This window comes from Mus caroli, chromosome 6 (genome assembly GCF_900094665.2).
Source record: "Mus caroli chromosome 6, CAROLI_EIJ_v1.1, whole genome shotgun sequence".
In the NCBI taxonomy this organism is placed as follows: domain Eukaryota; kingdom Metazoa; phylum Chordata; class Mammalia; order Rodentia; family Muridae; genus Mus; species Mus caroli.
In genome coordinates this window covers 34,560,032-34,580,691 of record NC_034575.1, presented here as the reverse complement: position 1 = coordinate 34,580,691, position 20,660 = coordinate 34,560,032, and the positions used below count along the sequence as shown (strand labels likewise).

Genomic DNA, 20,660 nt, shown 5'->3' with positions numbered 1-20,660 from the left:
AATAGAATTCCGGGGTTTTTATTTTGGTTTGGTTTTGTTTTGTTTTGTTTTTTATAGATTTCTGTGGTTTTTATACCCCAGTTATTCCATTTTAAAATAAAGAAATATTTAATTGTTTTTTGTTTTGTTTGTTGTTTGTTTTTATTTTAAGAGACTTTGGATTTGTAAAGAGACACTAGACTTTTAAAACAATGGAATTTTTAAAGGACCATGGAACTTTTAAAGTGATGCTGTATTTTATGATATCAACACGAGATCCTGGGGTCCAGGAAGGAACGATTATAGACTAATAGTAATGTGTTTGTGTGCCAGGTTGATCAGAGATGGATCATATTGTTAGTTTTATCAAAGTCACATGAACTTAGACATACCTGGGAGAAGGGTATCAGCTGCAAGACTTTAAACACTGCCTCCCTCAGACTGGCCTGTGGGCATTTCTGTGGGGCATTCCTTGCAAATCGATGTAGGATTTGTGGGTCTGGGATGTTTAAGGAAGGTAGCTAAGTGATCCCCTGTGGTGGTGCACACCTTTAGTCCTGTCACTTGGGAGGCAGAAGCAGGCAAATCTGAGTTACAGACCAGCCTGGTCTACAAAGTGAGTTCCAGGACAGTCAAAGCTACATAGTGGGATTCTGGGAAAAAAAGGGGGGAGGGGGGAGGAAAGGAAAGGAACGGATGAAGGAAGGAAGAAAAGAAGGAATAAAGCAAAAAGCAAGCAATGGAAGTAAGCCAATAAGCATTATTTCTCCATTGTGTCCTGACTGCAGTTCCTGCCTTAGCCTCCCTGGTGATGCCCTTGATGATGGACTGTAACCTATAAGCTAAAAGTGATGCTGCATTTTATGATAACAATATGGTATCTTGGAGTCAATCAAAGAAAGCTTATAGTCTAGTATCAATGTGCCTTTCCACTCCAAGTTGCTTTCAGTCATGGTGTTTATCATAGCGACAGAAAGCAAAGAAAGCAGATGTCCTTCTAGATCTCTCTGGCTAAAAGAAGGGCATCTTCCACAAGCCCTCTCAGCCCACTGCTGCCATCCTCCATGGCCTGACCAACCTTCATTGTGTCAGAATGCAAATGGTCAGAGGACAGATCACGTGTCTCGCCATCTATGAAATGTTCTATCCCTTCCCTAATGCTCTAAGCATGAAAGAAGTGCTTTTAAAAAAATGTGTTGGATTCAAAGTCAATAATTTAATCTCTATGAAGGTCACTCAGATTTGTCCCACATCAGGCCAGTTTTCATCTCTAAGCCCATCAGGGCTGCTCTATCCTAACTCAGACACATTGTATGAGGGAAACAACTGAGGGTACATGCCCTCCTCACAGCTAATTAAAGTGTGCCCTGAGAGTACCCTAACTGGCAACCAAGAACACTGTCATGTGGCAAGTGCTCTTCGAGCCACAGAGGGCAGCCAAGTTACAAGTCAGAGATGCACACAGTACCACTGTCCTCAAGACGGATGAAACTCTAAGAGCCAAAGGTGGGAGTTATAAAAAGTAAGAGGGGCTGGAGGGTCAAAGTGACATAAGACCCAATTCTGAGGAAGCACCAGCCTTGCAAAGTTTCTTCCAGGAAAAGGATGATTAAGCCAATGAAACAGCAAATGCAAATGAACATGGGGCCCTCAAGAGAGGAGGCTAATCAGAGTGGAGCCAGATCTCCAGATCCTGAGGAGAACCGTAGGCTGTGCAAAGTAGGGGGTTGTAAATTGTGGTGGGAAAACACACACCTAACATTTACCGGCTTAATAATTTTTAAGTATATAGTTTGGTAGTAAGTTCATTCACGGTGTGCTGAAATTGGTCCCCAGAGTTATTTATATTTTGAAAATCACAACTTTAGTTTGAATAAACAATTCCCCCAACTCCTGCAGCCATCCTTCCTACTCTCTCTATGAATCTGTCTCCTCTAAGCTGAGCAAATAGTTGGACTCGCATAAGTAGACTCATAGAATAATATAGTCGATATGCAGACAGCATGATAGTACACTCCTGTAATTCCAGCACTAAGGAAAGACCCACAAATTAGAAGCCCTACTGGTCTACATAGTGAATGCAGTCTGAGCTACAGAGTCAGTCCCTGTCTCAAAAACCTTTTGTCTTTTTGTGACTGGCTAATTGCACTTAGCACAGTATCTAAGGTTCATCTATGCTGTACCATCTCAGAAATTCCTTCCTCTTTAGACCATCATGTGTATGCACCACAAGTATTTATCCATTCATCTATTGATCAGCATTTGCATCCCAGCTGTGCCATGAGTACGTGCATCTCTTGAAGGTCCCACCTTCTGTTCTTTAGAGTACATACTCAGAAGTGGAGTCTCCCATCATACAATGGTCCTATATTTGGTTTTTGAGGAACCATCATGTTCTTTCTAGAGTGAGGAGACCCTGGAGGCCTTCTGATGGTTTTGAATGAGAAAGTGACATAATTTTGTTTGTATTTTTAAAACATCCACTCTGGTTTTGTTAACACATAGAATGGGTTACAGTGGGGGAAGAGGACTGTGGGATGGGGGCGCTGGTGCCATTAGATGTCATTTTGAGGACTTTGAAAAGAGATAATGGGAGGAGTGGATATGGGAGATGGCCAAGTAAGGAACAGTGGTGCAGCAAGAGGAAGGATACGGGAAGGTTGAGAAAGGGGGCACTGAGGAGACCAAGGGATCTGAGGTCTGAGCCCATGGGTGTATGGTGATGCCAACCCATCTCAACAGAAATGGGGTAGAGCCAGGGGTATACATATCCTGAAACAGTTTACAAAGGGCACCCAGAAGTTTCAAAGCTCTTTCCTCCTCTGCTAGTTCCCTCTGCCCCATACTTTTCATACCCCTCAATTTCAATGTAGCATTCAGTTCTCAGCCCTCTCTGACTTCCGGGGGTCAACCTCAGGCCCAAGCTCTAGGAAAGTATCACCAGCTAACAAAACCACCAGTCCAAAACAGTTTTGCCATTGGCATACACACTGGCAGTAAGTGGGACCACACACAGCTCCAGAGGCCCAAGAGCTGGCCAATCAGTGGCCCAGTAGCTTATCAGTGGCTCCACAGGCTCCAGAAAGTCACCAAGGCCAGGCTCCAGCAGAGAGTAGCCTTGTCCACAGGTCTGGCCTCTTATCTCAGAGTCCCCTCGAGTCATGTTTTTCCTCCTAGTCTTCTTGTCCTGGCATATTTCATAGATAAAGGAGGCTGGGATTCATTTTTTTAAAAAGCATTCAGCAAGTAGCTTCTAAACACCTAGATGTTCTTAGGGAAGTGCTGATGGCAGGGATAGAGAGACATCACACCTTGATGGTGCCTTTGAAGAGCTTTTGGCACAGGCACACTGACAATGTGAGGGTGAGTGAGGTTACACACCAGATGGTAAGGGAGAGGAGATGATGTGGACTGATGGCTTTTAGCAAAAGAGAGTGGGACTTTTCCTCAACGAAAAACACAACTTGGGAAGAGACAGGGGGGGGGGGCNGGGGGGNGAGGGAAAAGGAGGGAAGGAGGGGGAGAGAGAATGCAACAAGGAAGGGAAAGAGTTTCATTCGAGGGCAGAAATATAAAAAGTCAGGGGGCTGGGAAAAGGCACCAGAAGTCAGGGTGGAGAAGCAGGGGAATGTTGCTATGACATTCATCCATTTGAGATACAGGCCAGAGGTGCCTAAGAACAATGTGCTGCCTAATTACTTCCTTGATTGTAAGGACATCATCAGGCTTGACACTTCATAGCTATTCTGTCATTCAGTGGCCCCGGCTACCTGAGGGATGAGACTGAGGTTCTTAACCCTATTTCACAAAGTTACTAACAGCTTTCAAGGTCTAGGGAGATGCTCCACCATGAAACACTTGCCTTCCAGGCAAGAGGACTTGAAAGTGATCCCCAGAACAGATATTTTAAAAAGCTGGGTGTAGTGGCATACACTTGTAATTTAGCAGGTAGAGGAGAGAGAGAGAGAGACAAGATCCCTGGGGCTCACTGCCTGCCTGCCCAGCCTACTTATTAGCAAGTTCTAGACCAGTGAGAGAACTTGTCTCATATGAAAGTAGATGGTAGCTGAGGAATACCTTTGGTGGTCATCTGACTTCCACACACATACATACACACACATACATACATACATACATATGTATATATATATGCAAGCATACACATATGCATACTCAGCTGCAGGACCTGGCTTACCAGCCACTAAGCAAGGAAGCAGCTGTATTCCCTGTGCATGCCCATAGCACTGCTCCCTGAGCTATTATGGCTGTTACTGTTGTTGGGTCTTTTGGTGTCATTTGCTTCTTAGATGGTTGGTATATATGCAAGGCAGAGAAGAGAAAGCCTGTTCTACACATTATTTCTGGCCTAAGCAAAAAGGACTTTTCCTCTTCACAGCCTGGCAGGAGGAAATGTGCCATTCACTCTTGTGTGGCTTTCCTGAGACCTTCAGACCTCCTGTCCTCAGAGTCACCCTGTGATGTTGTAATCTGTGTAGAACAAACATTTCTGCATTTCTGCCCAGGATGTGTGGCTTGGCCAAGTGACTCGCCATGGCCAATAGAAAATGAGCAGAAGTAATAGATAGCCACAACTCTAGCCCCACTGGAAGGATCATGTGTCTTTTGCCATTGTTAAGAGAATGTGATGAGGGCCACACAATGACCCCAGAAAACAAATGCCAAGAGCCACATGAAAAGCTGACCCACAATGGCAGCCGGCAGTCAAGTCCAGCCTGGATCCACAATATTGAAAATGCCCCAACCATGTACCACTCATTGGTCCTAGGCAATACATCTGAGGTCTGGACTGGGGAAAAGGTTTACTGGAGCCTTATAACAAGAGAAAATCAGCCTCCCAATTTTTAATCCACTGTTGTCCACTGTACTGCCCATCTCATCAAAGGGATTCCCTGCAGGCTGCAAGAAAATAGAGGAAATCTGAGATGTCAACCAAGTAAGTAATTAGGCAGTCAAAAGCATGAAAGCAAGATTGGACCTGGATATTCCCTCCGTAGTTCAGAGTCATCTATCTAAAAGAGTTCCTGTTGATTTCCCAAGTGGACCTTTAGATGCTCCAATGGACACCTGGGAGCATCAGAGCAGAATCTATTAACCCTATCATCATCCAAGATGTCACTCCCTTATAATGAAGAAATGTGTCTTGGACTCTTTCCCCCTTTAGGAATTTGTATTTTATTACTAAGTTCTGTGCTACTCAACAGTTCTTTTCCCCAGTGACTTTACATGTTCTCTGCTTTGCACCGATTATGAGCCAGGCTGAATGGTATCAAAGCAATTATCAATCCTATAAACACTACTGTCGTTTCGAAGATTCATATAATCACATGATGGTAGGGGTTAGGGTAGAACTCAGGGAACATCAGTTCTAGCCACGTCATTTTACATAGAAGAATGTGGAAGCCCACAGAGGGCGGTTCATCTGCTGGAGGTCACACAGCTAGTTAGTGGCAGAACAATCAGTGCCATGGGAGAGATTAGCTGGACCAGTCTAGAAACAGGCAATAAGCTTCACTGCTTCGGGGAGTCTTTGAAAGTGGGTCACTCTGTCTGTTAAGATGCCCAGTGCCAGAATCCTGCGTGTTCTTAGGCTCTGACATAGCTAAATAAGAGAGAAAACAGCCCTGATTGGGGAGAAGTAGAGTCTTCCCTGAACAGGCATCAGTCTGTCAGGGCTCCTGATGCCCTGAGCTGAGCCTGACTCCACAGAGCAGGCAGAGAGTTCCTTTTGACATAGATGCTAACACCTTGGAAGATGTTATTGGCAGCATGCTGGACCAGCTCACGCCTGTTCTTGAGCAATGAGAGCTTAATTTTGTGATCTGCGTGTTAACCGTTGTGGGCCTCGTGCAAAGTCAGTCATAGAGAAAGAATTTACACCATGGAAATTGGTAAGTGCTACAGTTTGAAGGAATTACGGTATTTTCTGTTTCCCAGAGCCAGTTTGCCAGCATATCTTGAGCTGTTTCTCTTCCCTAGGACAGCCTTCAAGCTAGGAAGACCTTCCTGGAGTAGGGATGTAGCTCAGTTGGCAGAGTGCTTTTCTAGCAGCTATTGATACCTGGGTATGGTATACCTATAGTTGCCAGAATGGAAAATAGATGCAGGAAACTCATAGTTCAAAGCTAGCCTAAGATGAAACAACAGTAACTTCTATGCAGAGATTTCAAAGAGAAGGGATAGGGTCAGAATTATCAAGAATAAAAGAGCTTCCACCCAGATCCCTGTCAACAAGGTCCCATGAGCTTTGATCCTACAGAGCACCTAATTCACATCTACCTAATGCGGCCTCACAGAGTTCTATGACCCCACGGTCCCAGCACCTCAACACTGCAGCCTTCCAGCATTTTCTAGTTTTGCCAAGTGGGGCCAACCTTGCATAGGACTAAAGAAAAAATAGTAAAGAAAAAGAACTAGAAATTTTGAACATATCAAAAATTCAAACTTCTGTATGTTAAAAAATGGTAAGAGAAGCTAGGCAGTGGTGGCGCATGCCTTTAATCCCAGCACTTGGAAGTCAGAGGCAGGCGGATTTCTGAGTTCAAGGCCATCCTGGTCTACAGGGAGAACTCTAGGATAGGCAGGGCTACACAGAGAAACCCTTTCTCAAAAAACAAACAAAATGATAAAAGAATATATGTTGCATGTTAGCATATATGACAAAGGTCATATATGTTAGTATGATAGTATATTTGTATTATATTTATTATCATATTTGATTATTACTTTAATTAAAATGATCTATTACATTAATTAATAAACTGATATGACTCCATTATTAGTTATAACAATTAATATATTATCTTTACATTAAAAAAACAAATCCAAATCAATAAGAGAAAGATGAACATTCTAACAAAAGTAAAAGCAATTGGCTAAAGAACAAATGTTTAATAAATATAAACTGCCTAATATCAACAGTAATAAAAGAAGATACATTTCATCTGAGGAAATTATCAACACTTTAAACATCATAATAGCTCAAACACTGTTAACAAAGTTGTAGAGAAATAGGAACTCTCAAACTCTGCTAGTGGGAAAATAAATTAGTACAAACCTTCTGGAAAGTGTTTTTGCCATTACAGGAAACCTCTTTCAGTGTGCGTACATTCTGATGCAGAAACAGCACTTCCAAGAATTTATCCTCAGGCAGGCCTCTGAGTTGCAAAGATGCACACACACACAGTTGCTACTTGTGGCATTATTTATAATAACAAAATTTATAAGCAACTTAACGTTCCAATAACAGCGGGAGTTTTTTAAAGTAAATTATGGATTCCTATATAATGAAATACTTTGCAGGCACTAAAAATCAAGGTGTTAGAAAATATGTTCATAACATAATGCAAACTGGGGAGAAAGCAGTCTATAAATTAACACCTAAGTCACTTTCTTAAAAACCTACACAAACATGTAACTGGAAAAAAGTACTAACCCCAGTTCTCTGTGGAAAGACTATAGATTATCTAGCTTTTTTTTTTTTTTTTTTACTTGCAATTTTTTTTAGGACATACAAGTTGACTCGTCTGATGCCTCTCCCATGCTTTCTTTTCAGGGCATGTTTTTCCTGTCTCAATTGGAGGCAGCACACATGCTCAGACCTTGGCTTAGCTCCTGGTCTCACCGGCCCCATGAGCCAGGACTAGTTACCTACCTGCCGTGCACCTCCACTTTACCATCTATGGGATGGCAGCTCCAGAAACTGCTAATGTCAAGCAGAATTAAACAAGACAATCCTCATGAAGTGCTTAACAGTTTCTAGAATGTAGAGGGTGCTTGGTCGATGTTCACTACACCATCTGAAAGGGAAAAGGCAACTGTTTTTTTACGAAGAGAAGAGGGCATGTTTGACATTTGGCTTTGGGGTCTGTGGAGCGTCTATCAGACCTTACCTAATTGCTTATCCAGTCGGAAGGCCAGCTGTATCTCAAGGGAAAAAGATCCCCACTGTTGGAAAGGTCCTGAGCCCCCACTGAGCCCTGGACCGGAGGGTCACATCTTACTACTCATCCCTGCTAATGTTCTAATTCTTCTAGCTACAATGTTGCTACATCCATAACAGAGCCAAGGTTATCTCAGGGAAATTACAAAACAGCAACAATTGTTAAACAACCTCGAGCCCCTCTAAGAATCCCGGGTCAGGTCAAAGGAGAGTGTGTTCATGTAGAATTGACCTTCAGTTGCCCAGTAGTCTTGTATCTCACAGACTTATGGAAATGTAACTTCTGTCAGTGCATACCAGGAAGCAAAAGAGATGCAGTCGTTATCTTTGAAGCGACCCCTACTTTGTGAAGTCTGGGAAGACAAGTCAGCATGACTTGTCAGAACCCTGCGTCCCTCCCTCGCAGAGATGGCAGCCAACATTTACACTGTTCCCAAACCAGTAAGAATGTCTCCCCTGCAGAGAACACCCCACATCAGGAGGAGGCTAAGGGACAGGGCTGTCACTAAGTTGATAGAGTGCTGGCTTAGGTAGAGGCTGAAATTTTCCACTTTGGGAAGAGTACCCTTGTATCTAGGCCACTGCAGGACTAAGGGTCATTCCAGGCCCTCTGGGCACATATCCTTGTGTGCCTGTGTCCCATCCTGGATGCTGAGCCTTGTCACCCTGGATAGACACTTCTTCCTTCTTGAACCCACTCTCAGGAGAGCAGCTTCTTCCAACTGTACAGTGCCATCCCGTCCATCCACAATGGTTCACTGACTTTATTCCCTAAGAGTCACAGTGACATGGAAGCCTTCTGTCTTAGTTCCCAGTCCTGATTGTTGGACACTGCCCCATGGCTGGAACAGCAGGCCCAAAATGTGCAGTCCAAAAGAGACGCAAAAGAGGTCTTAGCCCTTACACTTGCCACCCACTGTGCTGTGAACCTAATAGAATGAGAAAATTGTGCTAGAGGGGGTATTTTCTATACATAGAAAGTTCTTTGGCAGAAACTGAGTCTTTTCCACAGAAAGCTGTGGCGATCTGGGTTCTCTGAGATTTTCGTTCCTGCCAAGGTCCTGGTTCTTCCTGTGTAGAACACAAGGTAAAGGTGACACTTCCACAAGAATGGTCACACACAACATCAAGCCTCCCAGGCCTAGCCACAAGCCCAGGAGAGGGACTCCATCTGACTTCAGGATCCACTATGCCCAGTCTGTCATCCAGATCTACAAACTGCCTATGGAACTGCTGGGGAACTATCCTCACCAGAGACCCCAAGAGAAAACTATATGCCTAGCAGCCAAACATCTGGTAACTCATCCTCTTTTCCAGCTGTGCAATCCTGGCCCAGCTACTCTTATCAAGGCTCAGTTTCCTCCTGTGTGGGATGGAGAACAGTCTCCATCACACAGGTTTGTGGTGAGGTCTAATGAGATGAGGAATAGTGAACAGTCGTTATCATGATGAACCTCCATGGCCATCCTAACCTACAGAAACTCTGCTCACTCAACAGCAAGTGCCATGAGTCCTTGACAGTGTTCAGAGACTTGATCTTCTTCTTCTCTGTTCTCTCACCTACTACCCTGCCGGGCAGACATAGAGCACAGGGTCTTAAATATTTGTTGGGGGAAATGACTTTATGAATTCCATTTTGTCTCTGAACTGTGCCTTCTGTGTTTTATCATTTCGTGAATGATGCATTATCCCGTGACCTTTTGAATTTCTATCTAATCATGCAACTAGGTTAAATTCTGATTTCTCTCCATGACCCTGATCTGCATACAACTCTTTTCCTCTACATTATCCTGCTTACACTGTTCCCTTTGTATAATCAGTCACCCTGAAACTTTGTACCTTAGAACAGGAATTGATCATTTTCCTAACTCTGTGGGCCAACTTATTCCTCTGTTTGCCCTACCTGCACTCACTCATTTGATTAGAGTTGGCCATTAATCCAAGATGGCCTCCATCTAGCTGTCTCTCTCCAACTACAGAGCTTGAGCCTAGGTTTCCATACATAGTAGAAAGCAAAATCATTAGCTGGAAACTAGACTCTGAAACTAGCTGAGCATCATTTCAACAACACTCATTGCCCAAAGTGAGCCCCAAGATAATACAATATGGAAGAGGGGAAAAGTGGAGCCTAGCAAAAGAAACTCTCCCTCTCCCTCTCCCTCTCCCTCTCCCTCTCCTTCTCCCTCTCTTCCTCCCTCTCTCCCTTTCCTTTGGTTGCTTGAAACAAAGTCTCATTATATAGCCCTGGCTGGCCTCCAGTTCACAGAGATATGCCTGCCCCTGCCTCCAGAGTGCTGGGATTAAAAGTGTCTGCCACCATGAATGTCCAGACTCTACCTCCTGATGGAATAAATTTCAAGAAATTTTGGACATGTTTTCCAACATGATCAAATAACAGAAATATAGGCTGAACTCAACCATATCCATAAAGGAAATGCACACGAAATTCAATTCCTGGAGGTTACAGCGGATGTGTCCACATTCCCACCAGGACTCAGAACAAGTCGGAAGTATCTGAAATTGGAAGGTACCTTTCTTCTAGACTAGGGTTTTTTAAGGCCAGTCTGACACTTACTCTTCCTGGGTAATTTCATTTGCTCATTATTTCAGTGTCATCTATATGCTAATGACCTTCAAATATTACCTCTAGCTCAGCTGCTGACTCACAGAGTCACCTTTTGAGTTGTCCCCAAGCTCGCTCCCTCAACAGTCTTTACTGTCTTAGGAGACTCATCAGCTACCCAGTTGCTTGACCACAAATCAAGCTTGTCCTCAGTTGCTCTTGCGTGTTTCTCTCTCTCTCTCTCTCTCTCTCTCTCTCTCTCTCTCTCTCTCCTTTACCTCCTACCTTCTATCTATAAACCCTGCCAGTTCTATCTCCAAGCCATCTCTTCCCAATCTTCCCAATTTGACATAAAAGAAAAAGAAAAGCCTTTCTCAAAATGAATGGCTTAACATGAAAGAACTGTATTGCCTAAGTCCAAAATCACATGTAGGTAGACCCACAGCCCCACTGTGGCCCCAGGGGTCTTTGCCTCCTCCTCACTTCTGTTCGTGGATTCCATTTCATCGGCCCATTGTCGTCCTCCATGATCATCACTGTGGTCGGGGAGAGGGAATCCACCTCCTAGTCATGATGGATTAGGCTTACCCTAACCCAGTGTAACCTCATTTTAATACGTCTATAAAGATCTTATAAGAACATTTGCAGGTATAGTTAGGACTTTAGTATATCTTTTGGAAGGACACAATACAACTCATTAAGCTACTATAATGCTAGTACAAACCGGCACCAAGCTCTCTGCAATCTACTCTTATTCAACACTCTGCCCCACTAATGTTCGACAACAGAAGCTCAGAACAGAATCCAAACTCCTCGAATTTAATTCAAATCACAAGACCCTGACCTGTACAGTCTCTCTAAGACATGTCCCCCTGTTACCTAATACCTTCCTTATTACTCTCACGACAGCCACATCAAGCTTCTCTCTTCCCCCAACAAGATGGGTTGACCCAAGGGAAAGCCTTTTCCTAGATACTCCATGGACTGCCAACCCCAGAATTTTAGCCTCTCCTTCTTTTTGTCACTCAGATACAGACAGGCACAGATGCCACCCCTTCAGACATCTCTCAGTCTTCCATGCTTTTACTTCCATGCTTTTGCCAATGTGACTCCTTACAAATCATTCCAAGTATGAATTTTATTTTTTTTATTCCCAATTTGTTGCCTGTACTCCCCAACTAAAATGTGAGTGAGGACTTCGCCTTTATCTCTGCCATTTTCTCCACTCTCACATTAGTGCTTGGCACAGAGTAAGTGTTACACGAATACTTACTGAGGGAGAGAACTGTTCCTCCATGACCAAATGGACAGCGTTCTCTCTTTATCCTGTAGAATCTTCTGACTTTAATGAGACCAAAGGTTTCTTCCACTTAGAATTCCTGACTACTTATTTCTACCCAAAGAGATCTCCAACCTCATGGTCTACTATAACTCAGCTGCCTTCTTTGCTCCCTCTTGATCCTCTGTCTGCCTGTAAAGCCATCAGGTCTTGGAATTCTGTTTTAGGTCCTTATCATAGATAGAATAATGCCTTCTGGATGATGTCCACGGTCCTACTCCTTTATCTGAGACTATGATACCATACATGGTGAAAGATTCATATTGGAAAGAAAATTTTATCACAGGGATCCTTACAAAAGGAAGGCAGAAGAGTTAAGATCAGACCAAACAGTATGGCGATCAAACTGAAGGCCACAAATCCAGGAGTGTGAGGCAGCTTCTAGAAACAGTCAGGAATGGGCTGTCTGTCATCCAATACATCCAGGAGGGACTCCATTTCACTGCCACCATAGAAGCAATTTCAATAATGGAAAATTTTCGTGTGTATTATGCTACTAAGTTTGTAGTAATTTGCTATGGCAGCCATGGGGAACTAACACTGCTCTCTTTTCTTCCCTTTCTATATGTTCTTTGAATAATTTAATCTTCACCTATAGCTCTAAGACATCATCTTTAAATGGGTGAATGTTTCTTCTCTAAAATTCAGGTCTCTATACCCAACAACTTATTTGCCACTCAGAAATGGATGTCCTGTGGGTATCCCAAATTAAGTCCATCCTCAGCTCAGGCATTCCTGAGCTGTCTACCTGTCTACCTCGGTGTGGTCGGTAGCCATCTTCTTTGTCTGAGCTAATAGCAGCACTGTGCACACCCTCCCAAGCATGGCTCCTAAGGGCCCCTCTGCTTCACCCCAACATTCAGTAGACCCTTAGGCTCTGCTGCTTTAATCTTTTCAAGGCACCCTCCCCCCACCACTACCCTGCTTCCACTATAGCCCTCTCTAACTTTCAAGAGTTCCTACCTAACCTCCTGGCCTCTACCCATGAACTCCTCAAATCCATCTCTGTGTTACATTTTTCTTTCTAAAATGCAGATATCTCATCACACCTCCCTGCCCGCAGACTCCTTTGAGATAAAAGTCAAGTTGCTAAACATGGCTTACACGGCTTTCCTCCGTCTGCCTCCCACCCTGTCACCCCAGCCTCACCATACCCCTGTACCATACTCACCTCCTCTGCACCATACTCCTGCCTCCCACTACCCTAAATGCAACCTCCTTGTGGAAGATGGGGGGCAGGTGTTGTTTATCCCAGCAAGATCTTTCCTCCACTAACTGTCCCCTCTTTAAACCCCCAATTTGGCTGACTCTTGATTCAAGAAAAGTAGAAATACCCATTCCAGATCAGACAATTGCACACATATAAATTCAGCTCTCGTTTCTCCTCCAGATACACTGAACAAAAGGAAAATCACACTCCAAAATGCAAATTCATGCAATATTCATTCCCTTATAGAAATGCCCACCCACAGAAACACAAATACAGAAGATATAGACAGATGCTCTTCCAACTGCAAATGCCTTCCCATAACTCCCCTTCAAATCCTCTTATGCAGACACAGCCTGAAGCCATAAGCATCCAAAGTAGGGGAAGCAAAGAACTTTGAGGGCTTAGAGAGAAAAAGAACAAATAAGTAAGTGGGTAGAAAGGGGAAGGAAACAAAAAGAATGGCCATGAAAGGGTCCTCTGTGATGTGCTCATTCGTCAGCATCCCCTGAGACCTGGTAAGGTCAAGTATATGCTGGTGAACAATGAGAATGCAAAGACTGTTTGAGGCAGAGAGAGGCCTTAGCTGCACTATTTAAATTCACACACACACACACACACACACACTGGATAACTACACAACTTGGGAAGCATGAGATCATCTGCACAGCTGCCTGCCAGCTCTGGATGACCCTTCTTCCACAAGCAATTAAAAATCAACAAAGGTTCCCCCCACTTTCTTTTACCTGTAAAGATATAGTTGAGATGTTAGGGAGATGGATCTGTCATTAAGTTCTTGCCTTGCATGCACAAAGACCTGAGTTCAATATCTGACGCCCACATAAGAGTGATTGACATGGACGTACGCTTGTAAGCATGGGAAGGCAGAGGGAGGAGGATGCCTGGAACTCACTGGCCAGTCAGCCTGGCAACACCGATAAGCTTCAGACCACTGAGAAACCTACATCAAGAGAACAGTATGGCCTTCCTGAGGATAACACCCGAGATCGTCCTCTGCTTCCACCTGTGAACACATGCATGACCACCCACACATGAGCACATTTACAGAGTGGAGCATTTAAAATATATAGCCAAGAAAAGCCACTGGGATGTCGTTATGCAGATTCCAGAAGCCAAGAAGGCTATGCGCAGCAGGGCCAGGAAGAGTTAACTCTGCTGGGGATGGCCCTGGAGGGAAGGGTAGCTCTGAAGATAATCCTGAGGGACAGAATCCCTGGCCTGGGTGCCAATGGAGTCAGATGGAAACAGTCCTCATTCAGTCTTCCCATCGGGAGCTGGGAAGAGGTCTCTGAGGGCCCAAGTTATAAGGAGTGAAGCTAAGGGGAAGGACCAAGGGTCTTCTGGGGCCCGAGGAACATCAGTATTTCTGTTGCCTTAGGGCAAGGCTTTGAGTCGCAGGCCTGCTGTGAGGCTTGCTGACTGACTCAGCATGCTACCTAAAGTGACCTTAAATGATTTCCTCAGAAAAGTAATTATCCTGGAGTTAAAGGTCAAATAGCCAATAATTGAGCCCCCACAGCAGCAGGCTCCGGTTCCCCTCTTACCTAGAGCTAAGGTCATGTGACTCGCCTTGTCCACCTAACCCCAAGGTCCTTGCAGTCTCAGGCTTGTAGTGAAGCCACGAGTCTGTTCCGTAGAACGCAGCCCTGGCATCGTGCCCTTCACCCTGGCTCCTTCCTTGAACTCCACTGATGATAAATGAGCCTGTACTTGTCTCCCGAGTCCTGCCAACCCCCACTTCTCCCTCTGTCTGTAAGCAAATGACTGTTCCTAGACCCTGTGGCTGAGTCTGAAGCCTTGCTCTCTACAGCAGGCAAACAAGACTTCCAACCCAACAGCATGGACCTCGCAGCACCGCTGAGTCTGGGTTCTCAACAATAGGATTGGAGTGGTTTCTTACTTGTCCGGACCTCCAGAATCTGGAGACTTCTGATCTGGCCCGTCCACCCAGAACGTCCATAACGCCCCAGCCCAGCCAGTCCCACCCTGTGCCTCTCATGCCCCTTGTCTACCTTTGTCCTAAAATGATGTCTTCAACAGACAGGAAGGAGTCAGCACATCCTGCTCCACCTCTCCTGCTTCTTTGTCCCCAGCTTTAGTGTGAGAAAAACAAATACCTTTGTCACACCCACAAGCACATAACCTCGAGCCCCCACCATTCAGCTCTCTCGCATTCACAAAGCCTGCTCACGGAAAACCTTTACTGACCACAAATCCTAACTAGTTGCCTAGAGAATGACAGTATAAGTATCAGCACAATGAAGGAACTTGAAAGTGACCTGTGCACATGTGTCTCAATTTCATATAGTCTACTGTTGCCTACCTTACTTCTAATACCTGCACATGAAGCTACTGGACGTGGTAGTACATTACTGTAACTCCAGAATTCTGGAGAGTGAGGTGGAAAGATTACGAAGTGAGGCCTAGCCTGGGCTATAAAGTAAGTTCCTGACTTGCCAGGGCTACATAACAAGAGTCTGCCTCACAAATCAATCAATCAATAAATACATACCCTAATTTATTCTTTTTTTTTTTTTTTTTTTTTTGCATGAACCAGCAGAGAGAGGGCATGGCCGCTAAAAAAGAAAAAAAAAAGTATTAAAGTATTTGTTGCTCTTATACAGGACCCATGTTCCATTCCCAGCACAAAACCATCCATAACTCCAGTTTCAGGTGAACCAATGTCCTCTCTGACCTCTTCATTCACCAGTGCACATATGATGTTCATACATATATGCAGACAAAACATCCAGACATATAAAAATATGAATCCAAAGATTTTTAAAGTATGAGCCACTATTCATTCATATATTAAATGTTACCTTTAATTCACCAAATATTGAATGAACCATAGTATTTTCCTCATGAAAGTCCTGCTTCTCATTCAACCTTTCCTTCCATAAACACTTTGCAGGAGTTCACTGTGTGTTGGGCACCATGGGAAAAACATTGCATCTGTCCTCGTGGGGCTATAGAGTCAGGTGAGGACACAGACAATAAGAAAGCAAGTTAATAGCATCACGTGTACAGTGATTGAATGAAAGAATGAAAAAATAATAAAAGAATTAATTTATTAATAAAAATAATAAAAGAATTTCATTCTAAGAATGAAAGAATAATAAAAGAGATGATAAAAGATCAAGGACAGTGTCCCCCTTTCTGCGACACACCTAATGTCAGGCTTTGTGTTCAATTTCTCCCCATCCCCCCAAGGAATGGAGTCCTCTTGGCTGGTTCTAATACCAAGGTAGGAAAAGAAAAAGATGGTTCTGGAGCCTCCTATAGTGACAGAAAGTTAACCTCATTTTTTTGTAATTAAAGAGAAAAAAAATGAAAAGAAATATGGACAGGGCAAGGACAGTGCATCATGGGAAGCAGCTAAAAGGGCTCTCTCCCCACTGCCAAAGGTGGAAGAAATGAAGCTGGGAAACAACTCATCCTGGATCCCAGCCCAAAGCATGAAGTGTGTGTGTGTTCATACGGATCCGAGTAAGCTCTTGAATGTATTGATAAGTGGAGGGGAGACGAAATAGGAGTGCAGGAAATGTCTGAGTAATTTATATAAATCTTTCATCCTAAAAGGCAAAGGAGCCCAGCTCCAACTCCTCAAGAGAAGCCTATGCCAAGTGACTGCCCTCTAAAGAACGGTCCAGAAAGCCGGGAGAGGGACTGTAAAGAGCAGACCTGGCAGACATACTGTAGCCAGGTGACCCAAATCAGTAAGTATGCAGCACGGTGGCAGGCTGGACTTTCCATATAACATGTGGTGAAATAGCACTTTGCCTCTGTGGTCTTCCTCCTAATACATATAACATCTCACCATGAGAAAAACATTGAACAGGTCCCAACAGAGAGCATCCTACAATATTTCTGAGCAATATTTCTCTAAGCTACTAAGGTCATCAAAGACAAGGAAAGTCTGAGAAGCCATCACAGCCAAGAAGCGGCTAATGAGATGCCCCAACTAAATGTAATACAGTGGTCTGGATGCGGTCCCAAACAAAGCAGGGAGAATGTAAAGGATCTGAATAAACTACGAGGTTTAGTCAACATTACTGTGTCACTGGTCTGTTAATAATAATAATAACAATAATCAGTATGTTCATGCAAAAAGTTACCATGAATCCACATAGTGCTTACCTAGAAATTCTCTGCATTGTCTGTTCAATTTCTTAAAAACTCTAAAGGTGTTATAAAAATAAATTTTATTAATAAAAGTAAGTAAATAAATGGAGAGAGGATCCTAGCTTGACCCAATTGGGCCACAAGAGCCACACTGAAGAGTTAGCTATTGGCCTGGACTTTGAGGCTGAGTCCTGTGAGGTAAGGAAAAGAGAAAGAATATTGGGAACTTAGGAAATACTGTGTGCAAAGGCCTGCAGGAGGGAAGGGGGTGGCTGATCTGAGGAGCTAAGAGAATGCTCATGTCTGGAGAGCCAGGAACAAGCAAAAGAGCAAAAGAAGGTATATCTGGGAGGAAAGGGGCTGAAATCAGGCTGAGAGAGAGCAAGCCGAGGGAGATGAGACAGAAGGCATATATAAGAACCAGTCCACTGAAAACCTTAGGACTAGCACAGGATGAAGATCCCATTCAAGTGCAGTGGGCTGTGGCTGAAGGAACACAGTCTCCTCCGGACAGCGCTGTGGAGCAATGCCATCATGGAAAACCTTAGAGTCGCCATTGGATAACAGCAAATGGATGAAACCGAACGCTGAGGAAAGAACTGGCGTTTCTGTGAGCATGTCTACACCTAGGTAGAAATCGTCAGGCTCACTGGAAAGGTAAGCCAGATGTGTGCTCAGACCGTCCTAGATTAAGATGGGTGGTGAGACAGTGGAGGGGGAGGGAATTAAAGGTCACTGAGGGCTCGTAGGAGCTGGCATCTGGACAAGAGAGGGTGACTTGGGCTTTCAACACCTTGTATTTCTGATGACAAACCCCTCCTAAAAGCATATATGCTACCCTTTGTACCTGAGTTTAGGAGAAAAAAACAGAGACCCACTTTTCTGTTTTCTGCACACACAGCTCATCTTAAACAGCTTGACTGAATTTTGAAGTAAGGTCATTTTTGTCAGTCTTCCCTACTGCTGCTCTCTGCTTCCCAAGTCCTGTAGAGATTTACACTGACATCCCAACCCACATTACATGCATTGTTCTCCCAACACACACACACACACACGTACATATACATATACTCATGCACGCCACACATGCACATACCATATGTATACAGATACACACATCACCAAACACACACACACCACACATACCTCACACACACATGACACACAACACACAGGCCACACACATCCATCAGACACATATATACACATACCACAAACACATACACACACATTACTCACATACACACATACACCAACACCATACACACACACATACACACACACATACACACACACACACACACACACATACACACACACACACACACATACACACACACACACACACATACACCTTTGCATTTTCATAAAGCAAAGCCCTCCCTGAGCTGAACTTACCTTGGCCAGCTTCTCATTTCCTCTCTCTTCTTTTCCCAGACTCAAAGAAGGAGCTCCCAGCATAATCTGTTAAACTAGTTCTCTATATGGATACACATGGCTTTTCCTTTTAAAAAAAAATCTCAATTTTTGGAAGAGAACTCATGAAAATAAGAATACCTTAAGCCAAGAAACAAGTTCTTATTAATATACATTTCAGGAGTCCTGCCAAGCGATGGGAGAGACGTTCGGGAGAGGAAACGAGCAACCCTTTTCATCATGCCACGTGGACAGCTGAGCAGCCTGCCGACACGGGAGTTTCTCCCTATCAGTAACAACTTCAGACCAATTGCTCTGGCTATCCCCCATACCTGTTTCACCAAATCACACCTTTTTTTTTCAGGAGGAAAAATAAAATATTAGTGGCGACACTTCCAGAAACTCCTAATAAACAACCTGCTAAACATTGACTAGAGAATGGTATGCCTCCACCCTAGCTCTAAGATGCACTCATTAAACAAATACTACTTTACCTCAGTGCTATTCTGCAACTCCATGGAGACAGTGACTGACTCACACAGCACCCCCATTCTCACTGAACCTATTTCCTAGTTACATTTGGTTAGAGCCAAAAATCCCGAAGCTGGAAAGATGGCTCTGTGGGTAGGGGCACTGGGAGAACTTACAAAAGATCTGGATTCAGTTCTCAGTACCAGTACTTGCAAAGAACTGGATTCAGTTTGTGGTGGCTCACAGCCATCTGTAACTCAAGTTCCAGAGGACACAGTGCCCTCTTCTGGCCTCTACAGGCCCCAGGCACACATTTGGTATACATACATTCATGCAGGCACAACACTCATATACATAAAAGAATGGATAAATCTTTTTTTTTTAAGAGGCCAAGAATCCAGTAGAAAATGGGGGTCTGACCTTCTACTCAAGGACTGAAACATTTGGGAAGAGCTAAATAAATAAATAAATAAATACAAATCTCAGTTTTCTCAAGCAGAGAAGCTGACCCTGCAGTGAGGGTTGAAGGGAAAGGGGAACGAAATCCTCTGCTTCACCATTCAAACAAAGGCCTCAGGCTGTGAATCAAGGCCCCAGCTCTGTGTTGAGAAGGAACAGGATGGACTAGGGAGACATCAGAGGTATAGAAAACAAAGCTACATGCCAATACCAAATGTTGGTCACGATTCTGAGCAACTGACCTCCTCACAGGCATATAAAATAGCTCAGCCACTTTTGAGAACTTCCAACTTCTTTTTTTCTCTTTTTTTTTCTTGGATATTTTCTTCATTTACATTTCAAATGCTATTCCAAAAGTCCCCCTCCCCCTGCTCCCCTACCCACTCACTCCCACTTCTTGGCCCTGGCTTTCCCCTGTAATGGGGCATATAAAGTTNGCTAGACCAAGGGTCCTCTCTTCCCAATGATGGCCAACTTGGCCATCTTCTGCTACATATGCAGCTAGAGACATGAGTTCTGGGGGTACTGGTTAGTTCATATTGTTGTTCCACCTATAGGGTTGCAGACTCCTTCAGCTCTTGGGTACTTTCTCTAGCTCCTACATTGGGGACCCTGTATCCATCCTATAGATGACTGTGAGCATCCACTTCTGTATTTGCCAGGCACTGGCAAAGCCTCACAGGAGACAGCTATATAAGGGTCCTTTCAGCAAAATCTTGATGACGTATGCAATGGTGTCTGTGTTTGGTGGCTGATTATGGGATGGACCCTGGGTGGGGCAATCTCTGGATGGTCCATCCTTTCATCTTAGCTCTAAACTTTGTCTCTGCAACTCCTTCCGTGGTTATTTTATTCCCTATTCTAGGGAGGAATGAAGTATCCACAAGTTGGTCTTCCTTCTTGATTTTCTTATGTTTTGGAAGTTGTATCTTGGGTATTCTAGGTTTCTGGGCTAATATCCACTTATCAGTGAGTACATATCATGTGAGTTCTTTTGTGAATGGTTTACCTAACTCAGAATGATGCCCTCCAGGTCCATCCATTTGCCTAGGAATTTCATAAATTCATTCTTTTTCATAGCCGAGTAGTACCCCATTGTGTAAATGTAGCACATTTTCTG

The 20,660-nt window shown here is 43.9% G+C and overlaps 1 protein-coding gene across 2 annotated transcripts in view; it reads right to left on the bottom strand.

The window, feature by feature from the left end:
• Tmem178b (transmembrane protein 178B) overlaps positions 1–20,660 on the bottom strand; it is a 372,208-nt gene that overhangs the window by 292,362 nt on the left and 59,186 nt on the right. The window contains exon 2 of one of the 2 annotated variants that reach the window (XM_029478678.1): positions 7,652–7,796. The exons of the other annotated variant lie outside the window; for it this stretch is intronic. Within the exon in view, the coding sequence (XP_029334538.1) occupies positions 7,652–7,676 (25 nt within the window). The 5' untranslated portion in view covers positions 7,677–7,796. The remainder of the gene's footprint in view (positions 1–7,651; positions 7,797–20,660) is intronic. 2 annotated transcript variants of the gene reach the window in all.